The sequence below is a fragment of the Acanthaster planci genome, linkage group LG06, assembly GCF_054643075.1.
Source record: "Acanthaster planci isolate LZ-2023a linkage group LG06, COTS_SCS, whole genome shotgun sequence".
In the NCBI taxonomy this organism is placed as follows: domain Eukaryota; kingdom Metazoa; phylum Echinodermata; class Asteroidea; order Valvatida; family Acanthasteridae; genus Acanthaster; species Acanthaster planci.
The window spans coordinates 6,639,314-6,652,610 of record NC_141782.1 but is presented as its reverse complement, the minus strand read 5'-3'; the positions used below and the strand labels follow the sequence as shown (position 1 = coordinate 6,652,610).

At 43.4% G+C, this 13,297-nt stretch overlaps 1 protein-coding gene across 5 annotated transcripts in view; it reads left to right on the top strand.

Annotated features, from left to right (window-relative positions):
- The window catches only part of LOC110979986 (uncharacterized), a 137,494-nt gene that overhangs the window by 10,742 nt on the left and 113,455 nt on the right, over window positions 1-13,297 (top strand). For all 5 annotated transcript variants that reach the window (XR_015425573.1, XM_087137683.1, XM_022236210.2 and 2 more), the window contains exon 3: window positions 9,022-9,247. Coding sequence is in view for 4 of the 5 variants with exons in the window: in XM_087137683.1 (XP_086993809.1) it covers window positions 9,022-9,247 (226 nt within the window). In the remaining variant the exon portion in view is untranslated. The remainder of the gene's footprint in view (window positions 1-9,021; window positions 9,248-13,297) is intronic.

Below are 13,297 nucleotides of genomic sequence, written 5' to 3'. Positions count from 1 at the left end.
CTGCCCACAACTCTACCCACACAGTATTGTTCTACCCACTGTCCTTTCTGACTGATACTAAGAACAGTACACAATGAGTCAACTACTGCGGATACGTTACGTTTACTAACTGCTTAGATTGCGGAACCAGTACCTAAAAGTGACACCAGCATTTTGTCAAGGCTGTCAAGGTTCTCCAGCTGGTCTTTGCTTGTGCGAGCTGTTGCAAGACTTAAAGAGAAGAGTGAAGGGTATTGCCGATACTCGTCTGATCAATGTTCAAGAGCGACTGGATTCAATCTCCTTGATTAAGTTAGTTAAGGAGAATGAGTTCAAGGAGAACCCCCCCATGGATTTAGACCCTATCACTGATGGCCTGGGGATTCTGCACTTTGGAGGTCGCTTTAAACTCATCTCTCCCACTTTCAGCCCAACATCCAGTTATAGTGTCCGAGGACAGCCACATCTCTGAAAACATTGTGGCTCACTATGATGAGAAGGTTCACTATCAAGGTCAGGGCATCACTCTCGATGAAATAAGGGCATATGGTTTCTGGGTTATCAATGGGGGGAGATTGGTGGCCAACCTCATACACAAATGCGTAACCTACTGAAGAAACCGGAGACCTGATCTGTACTAATATTTACAGTTGTGTTTTGTTGATGGTTTATTAGTACTCGATGTCATTGAGTAAGTTTTTGGCCTTCGTATTGACTAACAGTTACAAAGTCTGAGGTTTCTGAATATTAGCATTCCGGGCAACCTTACCACTCCCAACCATGCAGCCACGTGGATGGGAATCTCTGACATGCCAAACTGAGCAAAGAAAACACAAGGACAAAGGAATGAAGGAACACGTGATCACGCCAGAGTACGGCTTGAATAACTTAATACAAAATTAGCATCTCTGCTACATGTCCATAATGCATAGCTGAGCTAAATAAGAGACCCTGGGAATGCAAGGAACGAGAACGAGTAAACTAGGGGGCACTAGAATTCCAAGATTTGCAGGTGCCCAACAGTACTCTACGTCAATGAGTCAGTTTCTAGCCTTTTTTACATTGAATAACGTTTTCTTTATTGGCTTTCAAAGTGTTGCATTTAAAGCTGTCCTCTAAATTTTAAATACTTTGTGTATTTTATATCTCTTACATGTAGTTTTCATGGTGATTTGGAGCCCTGAATAACACCAATGCTTCAAACATCAGTAGAAGCTTGCTTCCAAATTTTATAATTCATCAACCAGCCTCAATCCATGCGCTTCAATGCACTTTAGTCACGCGCAAAGAAATAAATTGTACCTCCTACTTACTTCCTGAAAAACACTCTCCTAATCATCACTCAAACTTGTAAATACCTTGGTGTCACCCTCAACAATACTCTCACATGCATCCGATCTGATCACATCAACGTAATTGTTAGCATAGCCATTCGAACCCTGGGATTCATCTGGCACATTGCAGGAGGAACTTCAACCAAGGCCCTTTCATCACTGTACACATCCCTGGTGCAGTCCCTAGCACATAAGTAAATTGGAGCGAGTTTAGAGACAAACCAGCAGAACATACCTGATGGTTGCCAAAAGAACTGTGACATATGAGGAGAGGCTTCCAGTTTTTAACTGGACATCTCTACAGAACAGAGGGACTAAGCATTCCATTACCTTTGCAGTTAAATGTCTTTTTGCGATCATTGACTGCTGTTCTGTTCATAATCACATCATAGTAATCACTCGCCACCAGGACCATGTGATATGTAACCACCAGTTTGCCAGAACTGTTGCCCTCAAGAACTCAATTATCCTTTCATTTCCACGCATCCATGCATCTGAAGCAAGTTTCCCTCTCATATACTGCAAACTCTGTCATACTTGGCTCCTGTGTGACAGCATATCCTTATTCCAGTTCTGATCCTCTCAGACAATTCCGGTATGATTGAAAAAGTGGTCAAATTGAGCCCATCCATTTTTCTCTTTATGTTTGAGACAGCCAAGGAAAGGAAAACAATTGAACTGATAAGAAGTAATGTTTTCGAATACAAAAAAAAATTACATCTTGGTCATCCAAATTGCACTGTATATTGGCAATGATATCATTGCAAGTGGTCACACAACCACAAGCACCCACATGTACATATATGTACTTATACAGTACGTCAAGGTGAAGCAACTTTGATCAGGCACACATGGTTTCACCACATAGTGCTTATTGCAGACAAACCACACCGCCGTAAATCAGACCCAAAAGTGGACACACATGGCCATGTACTGATTGAAGCCATTATCACGAGTCATTTACCACTAGTGAGGCCACAATCTAGGTGGGGTGGTCTTGAATGCAAACCTGGGAAACCCGGGTTCGTAAAAGCCACATTAGACTGGGTTCGGGCCAGTAATTATGTACATGCAAGCATGGATGTGTGACCAACATATGACTATTTTGATCAGCCCTAAACGCTGTCTAATGTTTGCCTGTGGATCCACAACAACAGGATGCCCCCTTCCAATTTGTAATTACTGAACTGATGCCAAATTTATTTGGCGGCTGCCCCGCTCCTTTGTGGTGCGGTTTGCATTATCCAAGATTAACGGCCTTGACGAGGAAAGACTCAATGGGTCGGGGGTGAGCAGGCAGAGGCGGCAACATACCGCGGACCCTTATCTACATTGATTGGGTTGAGCAGGCAGCTGCTGCAACATACCCTCGATCACTGATGACTGTGGCTGGAATTGATTGGGCTGAGTGAGCAGCCGCCGCAACACTGCCCTTGATCACTGATGACTACTCTGGGTGCCTATTGGTGGGGCCGTGCTGACGGTTACCCTTGATCATTGTTGACCAGAGTCTAATGGGCTGTCTCTTCTCTATGCTACGGATACTTTGAGTGAGGCTACTGACCACATCCCTGAGTGACCCTACCAACCGATAGCCCAGCGGGGCTCGTGGGGCGACGGTCTGCTGTCTTGCCTCGGGTCCCTCATTGGCTACTGCTGGGCGGGTGACATCCACTCGGGAACTGGGCTAGTCATCCCCCTCCAAGTGGACAACAGATTCCACGGCTGGCTCGCCACGGCCCACCGCCTCAACTGCAGGCAAACCTGCACTAAAACATGGCACCAAGCCTAAAGCTACATCGGACGATACTAACCCTTTTTGACTGCTACGTCGCCGGGGCCACACTCCGTCTGCAGTTCTATAATGACCCCTGTTCGGCCGATGGACTCTGGACATGAAGCCATCAATCCCGACATGGGACGTTCCTTCCAGGATCCCTGCCCGGCTGCATCTCCATCCGTCCTGGCTTCCAGCTCCCCCTGCTCAGGCAAAGACTCAGAAATGCAAAGCCAAAATGTCTTCTTCGGCTTCTTCTTCCTTATCCAATGCTAAGAAGAAACGCTGCTCCGATCCGGATCCGCCCCCAGGGATAGCGACCCATCAGTCCCTCTAGGAGGCCTTAATTTCTCTTGCCCACAAGATAGACTCCAAGTGTCAACTGGCAGCAATGGAGCCTGACCGCTATTCTCTGGCCAGACCAGTTTTTCCAGCATGATCTGGAAGAGGAATGTGGCGACTCTGCTTGTCCTGTGGTGCACGCCTTACTCCTTTCACCAGTTCCCGTGCTCTGAAGTCCCCTGGCGGTCTCCCTACGACCGGTGCCTACCGTGGGTGTTGTGTATTCATCGGTATGGCTCACCAGTCTACACACTGGGGCAGTCCCACGCCTGCTGGGCCAGCTACAATGACCGCCACACACACCATGAACTACAGCTGTCAGACGAATTTCATAGCAATTCACTTAGGCGTGAATCGGAAGTTACAACGCCTCGGGTCGACGCCCCACTATTTCCGGGGACGGCCCATTCAGAGGCGCCACCTAACTATGGGGGCTTTCCACCGACCACTTTTCAGGCTACAGAACTGCATCATTGCTGTGGTTCTTGAGCACCACTCATCGCCTGCCAGCCTGGACTATCCGACCACGGTGCTTCCGTCACAGCTCCCCGGTGGCGCAGCCCGCCTCGACCTGTATTCCAGACATACTGCTGATGTCCCAGGTTTTTAGGTTCTTAAGTTCTCCCTTCGGATTCCGTGGCCGGATCACCGCATGTAAGAAGCATAAATACTCATTGTCTTTTGCAGGGTCCAGATGCAAAAAATCTTGCTCTTTACTTGGGCAAGATATTTTTTCACTGGGCTTGATGACGGTGGTCCTCTCTTTCGGAGATGCTGCCCACTTTAGCCAGCCGCCTTGAGTCATTCTCCACTCCCCAGGCGACTGTCCTGGACCTGGATGTCCTTTGTGAGGATCCCTTTCCGGATCCTCACCCGGATTTGTAGCCGGCTCTGCTTCCGACTTCACATCCACGTTCATCTCCGGCTTTACATCTGGTTCCGCCGGTCTGTCTTATACAAGACGGCGCCCGTCCATTTTACACGTGTATTTTTGAATTGATATTGCGCTTAACAAATTCATTCAATAATAATAATAATTTACCTTATTCAGGCTCTACTTACGACTTCACATCTAGCCCCACCTCATGAACATGCTACATCTGGGGGCGTCTCCTTTCCATAATAGGTACAGCTGGTGACGTTTCCCATTCAGGCCTATGCCTCTGCCTTGATCTTTCCAGTTTCGGGAAATCCAGGCTGCGGGAACTACATGTGCACTCTTCCGGGCTGCCTTATGTCATAGGCCTACCGCTACACTATGCATCCGACCACCAGCTAGCACCCGAGACTCCCGTGCTGGGGGCCAGCTGGGTGGGAAACAGAGAAATCTGCTCTCCGGGTGTCGCTCCACCATTGCATGGAGCATTTCCGGTGAGTAGAACATGATACGATCCGTGTACCGTGTGTGCTTTAATCTGACCATCGGTCCTCTGTTCATAATGCCTGCGGTGGATAATAATAATAATAATAAGCATTTAGTGAGCGCTCTACTAAGAACACAGCGCTTGACAAATGAAAGTAATAAATTAATTAAACAATTAACATACAAAAATATAATGAAGTTGAAACAGATAGTAAACTAAATGTGTCTGAATGCCTTCAGTCCGGGAACAAGAACGTTTTGAGGAGGCGTTTGAAGACGGGTTGACGCCACTCCCCTGATGTCACATGGCGGCTCGTTCCATAGTTTTGGAGCAACAACAAAGTAAGAATTATCTCCAGCTTTTCTGGTGGAGCGTGGGACAACTAGCCGAGTGACATCAGACAAAGACCGGAGTCTACGACCTTCTTCCGGGTGACCAGTATTGTACAGGTTGAGATGTACTGATAAGTAGCTGGGTGCCTCTCCATGAATAGACTTATAAACGTAAAGAAGGATTTTGAACTTAATTCTTTCTTGCATTGTCAATCAATGAAGAGATCGAAGTAACTGAACTGAGCTGTTTTCTCTGCCACATGTGAACACAAGATGCGCCGCTTTATTTTGCAGGGGCTGCAGATGCTGGAGATCAACTTCCTGGGCATCATACAACAACGAGTTGGTGTAGTCAATGCGAGAAAGAACTAAAGCCCGTACAGGGTGAAGTCAGGACTCCTGAGTCTGAAATCAGTGAATAAGCCACAGATTACGGATATAAAAGTTTACACTCTTGCAAATGGAATTAATATGACTGGTCATGGATAGTGATGAATCAAACAAAACCCCAAGCTTTCTAACAGTAGCAGATGGATCAATGGCTATGTCCCCAATTTTAAGCTGAAGAGGAGGTGAGCAGTTCAGGTTCCCAGTGGACGCAATAATACAGAATTCAGTCTTATCCTGATTCATCTGTAACCTATTGTGCATCATCCACGCATTGAGATTCATAATGCACATGGAGAGGTTCGTGAGGGCTATGGGGCTAGGTTTGCGTCTGGGGTTGGTTTCAATGCTGGAGCTGGTGGGGGGGGCACGGGCTTTGCGTGTATATGCTGGGTGGCAGCGCAGCGCTTGGTCACCATTCTTTGCCGGCATTGCATTCCGTTCCATCGGTGTCCACTCCCCTTGACGTGCCGAGGCTGCCAATCATTAACGATTCAAACGCGGGAATGGGCCAGGGTAGAAACGTCACGGGGATGAAGCCAGCTTGCCGGATGGTAGGCCATGTCCAATCTTTTCGGCACCAGGTGGTTTCTCCTCGGTGGGTTTAGACCTTTATGTTCCACAGGCGACAAAAGAGAAAATTTGGAAAAGTGAATATATTGATTTGGCAACCCTCTATAGAGATAATGCTGTCTCAGCCTTATAAAATGCTGCTAGCCTGGTTTGTGGCCTGCGGTTCCGCAGAGGAAGCATCGATAAATGGACAAGCGCTTTCCATGTTTTTTAAGTTTGCTGAAACGGTAAAGATGGCCGCTCTACAATTTTTAAGTTTTGGCTGGCTTTCGTATGATGACCAGTTCCGTTTGCGCCAGGAAAGTAACCCCCTTTGTTCGTGGGCAGAGCTGGATGTTGAGCTATGGGTCACAGTAGCGCCTGTTGCAATTAACATTGTTATGTTCCGTGATATGCTGTCCAGGTACATGTACCTGAATCAGGATGCAGCGCAACTGCTTTTGAATGGTTTTACAAATGGCTTTTCAATGGGTTTTCAGGGTCCCCAGGTTGCCAGGGATACTCAATGTCTGGCATCAGCGGCTCAACGGCCTTTAGTAGTCAAAAAGAAATTTAATTAGGTTGTGTGTCAGACCCATTTGATTCACCTCTGCTTTCAAATTTACAGTGTTCCCCCATTGGTTTGGTGCTGAAACATGAGCCCGATACTTTTAGGATAATTCATCACTTGTCCTTTCCAGTTGGTGAGTCTATTAATGACTTCATCAGCAAAGGCTTGTGCGCAGTGCGCTATACTTCCTTTGATGGGGCAGTTGAGTTGGTACTCCAGGCGGGTGACGATGCATGGTTGGCGAAATTAATCGGATATTAAATAGGCATTCTGCCTCCTCCCGGTTGCCCCTTCGGACTATGAACTGTTAGGATTTAAGTTTGGTGGGAAGTACTATTTTGATAAGTGCCTACCGATAGGCTGTTCTACATCTTGCTCGCTGTTTGAGACATGCTGGTTGTCTTAATTTGTACAGATGGTTGATAACCTTTACTCCTGTAGCTAACGTACTGGAGGTATTGGTACATATTGTGATACTTTCATCCCTTGGGTAAGCGTGCCCAAGGTTTGTTAGTAGCAGCTGTAGCAAAGGCGCTGAGTGTCTTAATTTGTACAGATGGTTGATAACCTTTACTCCTGTAGCTAACGTACTGGAGGTATTGGTACATATTGTGATACTTTCATCCCTTGGGTAAGCGTGCCCAAGGTTTGTTAGTAGCAGCTGTAGCAAAGGCGCTGAGTGTCTTAATTTGTACAGATGGTTGATGACCTTTACTCCTGTAGCAAACGTATTGGAGGTATTGGTATATATTGTGATACTTTCATCCCTTTGTGTAAGCATGCCCAAGGTTTGTCAGTAGCAGCTGTAGCAAGCGTGCTGGGTGCCTGTTTGATGTTCATGTAAAAGATACACATATTTTGGGCAAGATGTGGCCGTTTCTGTATTGACAAGGAAACATACTTAATTCTAGTTGATTGCTTGTGACATGTTTAGTGGTTGAATAAAAGCAGTCATTTAAGCTGCAATAGACAGGCAAAGTTGGCCTGCGGTTGTTTCAGTGAGATTGTCCAGGTAGAAATGTACATTTTTCTGTTTTGAATTGCACGTGGTCCCCCAACTGTTAATTCTTATTAATTTTATTTAACAACAGCAGACTGTGAGCGTGGATTCTCTACGAAACAGGTAAAGACAAGCACAAAATCGATTCGGAGGGAAAACTTTGAATAATCTTCTTTACATAGGGATCAAAGGGCCAGACTGTGCCTCATTTGATTTTGACAAACTGCCTCCATGTGGAGCCAAAGGAAACAGAGGTGATTGGAAGTTTAAATCTGCATCCATGAACAAACCAAGGATTTTGTACTTGCACACACAGTCTGTGACACATCCACATAGCCAACATTGTTAATGCAGATTCATATTTTGTAAAACAAATTATGCCATACATGTTTTGTTACTTGCAAATGCCAAGTAACTGGAGGGGTAATTATATTGCTAAATTGAGCTGTGACAAAAAGTCACCACACCAGTCGGTGTAGAGTCAAAATGTGATGGAAAGGTATGATTGATGTAATAATTCCATTTTTAAGATGTCTTGTGCTGGCTATTGTGTAACATTTTTTCTTCACCATGACTCAAGAAGAAAATGATGAAGGCGTTGCCCAAACAAACAATTACAGTTTTGGAGGATTTTTTGTTCATTTTCCATTTTGAAAGACAACGAATGCTGGCTAAAGTGTGACCTTTCTTTTAAACTATTACTGCACTGTGAATTCAGAACCAAACGATAAACACATTGCCCAAATAAATGAACAATTACAATAGAACAGCTCAAATTTTAAAGGATTGTTCATTTTCCCATAATCAATTGTTCCTCTAAATGGCCTGAGATTGCACCACAGAGCATCTACATGTAGAATGCAAATTTTTCTGGGGCCCTTGAGCGGGCCCTGGACCCCACACCATGAGTACTTCACTTCATGCTCGCAGGCTCAATCTTGGACAGGTGCCCCTATCCTTTCTTTTTATCCTGGCTAGAACCCTGATTTTGGCCAGCTAAGAGTAAGATCAAGGTTTATATGTCTTGAATATTGTCTAATATTGTTGTGTATTTTCTACACATCGTCAAACTCCTCATTTGAGTGCATTTGGGGCACGACAAAGCCAGCTCATGGAGTATCTACATGCATGCCTGTTGTGCATTTCCCATGTTACATCATCAAACCTATACAAACACAAAATTTGACCTCGCATTTTCAAAATTGGGCAAGTCATGCCTTTCATTTCTCTGGTCTTCATTTTTGGTTTGTGAATTTATTGTATATTGGTTTTTGAGTGGCAGCTCTCTCCGAAACCCGAGATATTGAAATATTTGAAGCTTTTTAGTACTTTTACTTTTTTCGCCAGGTTTCATGAAACTGTATTTTTTTCCATTTAAATCAGACTTTGAAGCAGGAGACCAAGAGCTGCTACACCCACTCCAACCCTGGCTCATCCCAACCCCCTTCCAAGACATCCAACTGCAAGGACAAACACAGCCTTTGGAAGTCTGTGCAAGACTGCCATGCCTCACTAACTGTTGCAAACCCTCGACACTTTGAATTTGCAGTTGCCAATCTTTGCTTTTTGCTTAAGGCTTATGGTCGAGATCTGGACAATTATGTTAAAGGTAAGTACCATGCACTGTATATACTTAAGAGTTAATTTTTATCTGCAGTGTAGGGGTCCATGGTGTTTTGTAGATGGCACTCGAAAAGAAGCCAATGGTGCCATTTGCCCTTGAGGATGCACAAAACCCATGGACAAAACCCAGCGTTGCCTGTAGAACAGGCAACAATTGTTTTGTAATGTCATGGTCATTATAAGATTACACTGGAACAGTCTTGTGTGTTTAATGTATGCATATTTTAATGCAAAGATAAATTGAAACACTTGACCAGCAAATTGGATCTTAAATTACAAAATGTATTGATTGTGGTGTCCTTTGTTGAGCTGTGTTTTTGTTTTGGGGGGGGAGGAGGAGGGAGAAATCTAGGATTTATAACAAAGTGGTTTACTAGAGAAACTGTTGATTCATGAAGCGCTTGGGTTTTGTTGAATGATTATAAAAGTTTAAGACATTATTTACACAAATTTTTGTTGAAAACTAGACGCAAGATTGAAGAGCAGACGAGAAAGAACAACATGAGTGTTTTATAAAACAACTTTGATGATCGCAGCAAAAACAGTGATCAGAGTAAACTCGTGTTCCAAGAGCATATTTACAGCTGGGTGTATGGACAGTAGTCTAATAATCTATATGCTTGAATCATGGTCAGAGTGAAGAGAGTAGCACACGTGAATGCACACAGTGCTTCAATGTCCCCCACACAGTACATCTCCTACAATTATTAATGCGTAGTACCACTGTGGCTATCCATCCTCGTACCCAAGATTGCACAATTACAATGCAGCAGACACGACACATCAACTGTGGGAGAGATTACTGTTATCCATCATTTTTTGTGGCCCGGCAACATCGCCAGTGCACTCAACGCATAAATGATACATGAGCACTTGTAGCATATCGTGTAACCAATAAAAATTTGCTATCTATGACTGTGGTATAACAATAAGATTTGTAAAATAGCACATGAATGTGGGTCATTCCTTTAAGAAGGGGGTCGAATGCTGTTTTCATGCTTTGGTCATACCCAGAGCTGTGTATAAGAGAGTTGGGACATAGTGTCACCAATACGGACAGTTGGTACGTGTGTAACACACCCACAGCACGCACCGTTGTACACATAATGACCATTATGCGTTCCCAGTGGATCAAATCATGGTTTCAAAGAAAAATCTGCATCGACGGCTCCGCTTTTGTGAAGAACCGGGTACCCACCATCGGCGGTTCCACCTTCAATGAGCCAAATCTGAGTCAAAGTCACCCCTCAGGCAGGCCTACCGCACCCGTGAGTAACACCTCCAAACATCAAATCTGCTCTGGCCTACCTACTGCGCCCGCGTTTAGTGACAACTAAATGTACTTTACATTGTACATGTACACACACATGCTTAGGTGTGTGTGCGTGAAGGTTTACGTGTTTGCACGACGGTCGGCATGGCAGTGCAGTTTCTATCAAAGTGCCTTCCAATCGAGTAGTACAGCATTCAGAATCTGGCATCCAATCAAAACTGGTTTTGTTTGGCAACTGGATGAACTCTCTGGCCTTATATGGAATGTAAATGTGTGGCTACGAGTCAGCTGGCATGCAGAATATTGGACTGGATATACATGAGCACAGTTGAATGTAAGGAGCATTTGGCAGTGTCATGCACAAGGAATGCAGTATCTTGCATGTTTGCAGTTGATATTCCTTGAATATTCTTACCACATCTTTACATATCCATCGTGCGTGGCCACAACACATACCGTCTGCTGATTATAGATGCCTAAATTGCACCGACTGCCAAGAGGGACCCGCTCTGCCCTCACCCATGTACAGAATTTGGGAAGAGAACATTCCAATTTTGAGGTGTGCAGGCTTGGAACAAACTGCCTGTGGCGTTAAAGCATCCCATCCCAACAAGTGTAAGTAATTTTAAAAATCAGCTCCCTTGAATGTTTTATTGTAAATTTATAATTGATACTCTGCTTACTTTATATTCTTAGGTTTGTTTACTCATATTATTTCAATTATTCTTAGTGTTTTTATCTATAGATATGTAGTTTTACCTGGTTTGTTTTTAATTCTCTTTTTCTCTGTTGACTTTTAAAGTTAACCTAAACACATAGGGCTACAACATACCTAGAAACATTATAGTTTTTCTTTTGTAACATTTGATACTGTCATGACCCTGGTGTTTATGTGGTTACCAAATACAATACTCACCTAACCATTTTTACTGGGTTCTTGTAGGTTTTATGAATCAATCATTTGTTGGTGTGAAATTTATTAATCTCCGTCAAAAACAGACAAGTCTCACGAAAATGGACACAACCATTGTCGCATGGGGACGCACTAAAAAGGAGGCCTGTGCAACTATGTTTTAAAATTTGTACAGTGGGTGTGATTTTGAGCAAAATGTGTGTGTGAACTACACAAAATTGGGTTCACATTGGGTTAGAACTAGTTGGGTTCTAATTCAAAGTAGGATTCTAAGAACTGAAATTACTATTCTCCTCAGTGGCCTTCCCTTCTACTAGTAGTTTTGACTCGAAAGGCAAATCAGTTTTGATTTTTTGTGCCCCCAATGGTGCGACGTTTAATGGTGATGTTAAAGATGAATTGTCTAAATATTTGTGCATTTCTATTTGTCCTGTCATTATTGACATACGTGTATATGATATATTGCCATAGGCACAACAAGTTATGTTGACATTAATCAAACTAAATTTTCTGTGATATACACGTCAGTGAAGAGTTTGAAAACCATATTATTCTCGTCAAAAAGCAATATTTGTAGGGAACAACAAGGGGTACTGTGTACGCTTGTGATATTTTAGAAAAATTTGAATCAGAAGTAGTTTAGAAAGACTGAGGTTAGATCATTAGTGTTGGGCGCATTTCACTATCAAGTGATAAAGTGTGCTGTAATTTTTCCAATGGCTACTGGGGGATCCATTGTGGCCAGTCAACATGGCCATCTATGTGTGGTGGCTTCATTGTTTGCTGATGTACATTTTTGGATGCGGACTGCTTTTTGTGATTTTCTCTGTGGTGTCGGTGTTCATGGTTTGCAGTGAGTGCTGATTTTAGTGCATTTTCAAGACAAAGTATGTAGATTATCATTTTTGGAAACTCTCCTGACTTTTTTTCCCAGTTAACATTAGAAAAAAATTGTTACATGTTCATTCAAACACAAATTTGTAGGTTTCTTTTTTTGGCAATCGCTATGCTTTATATATACATATATATGTCCACTTCCAACTTGAATTTGTCGGAGTAATGATGCCCTGCATGTAAGCGTGGCCTTGTGTTTTCTTATTTTTTTAAACTTTGAGAAATGATGATGGGCAATGTTTTAATGTATTGGAAGCAATTTAGGTTTGAAATTTTCCTCTTTTTAATGGGAGGTATTTTACCTACAGGTTGAATGAAATTTTTTTTTTGTTTACAGGAATCGAAATTAATGGTGTTCTGCTGGCCAGGGGCCACTATAAAATTCATTGGGCCACTGCATTTTCCATAAACGATGGCCCAGTGGGACAGTGGTCATTTGAGGAACATTGCCACATTTTCAAAACTTTCATCACATTTGACTCATGTTTCAAATCACCAGTGCAGCAGCAGTTCATGGTATGATTTTGCAGTTTGCGTGGCCGTGATATGCTTGCTGTAGGCCTAATGTGCTTGGCTCGTGTGCCACATACATTGTTCATTGGTCGTTCATACAGCTCATACATGTGTGAACGACCTGAGTACTGATATGTTGGCTGATATCATTTTCTAACAATAACAGTTTAATGTTGTCTCCCATGGACACCGATGAAAACTTTACGTGTCGTGTCTCATCAAGTCTGCATCGGGCAGATTGTCAACTACAAGCAATATATCCTCGACTTAAATTTGTGAACACAAAAAATACATATATAGACAACAGACCAAGTTCTGGGAATTAACTTGTAGAAATTTTCCTGCGACATCATTCTTTTTTTGATGTGCAGCTGTAGAGTTGCATTTGTGTATGGTAAATTGTACAATGTTATTTTGACCAGGATGTGTGGACTGGTTGCAGC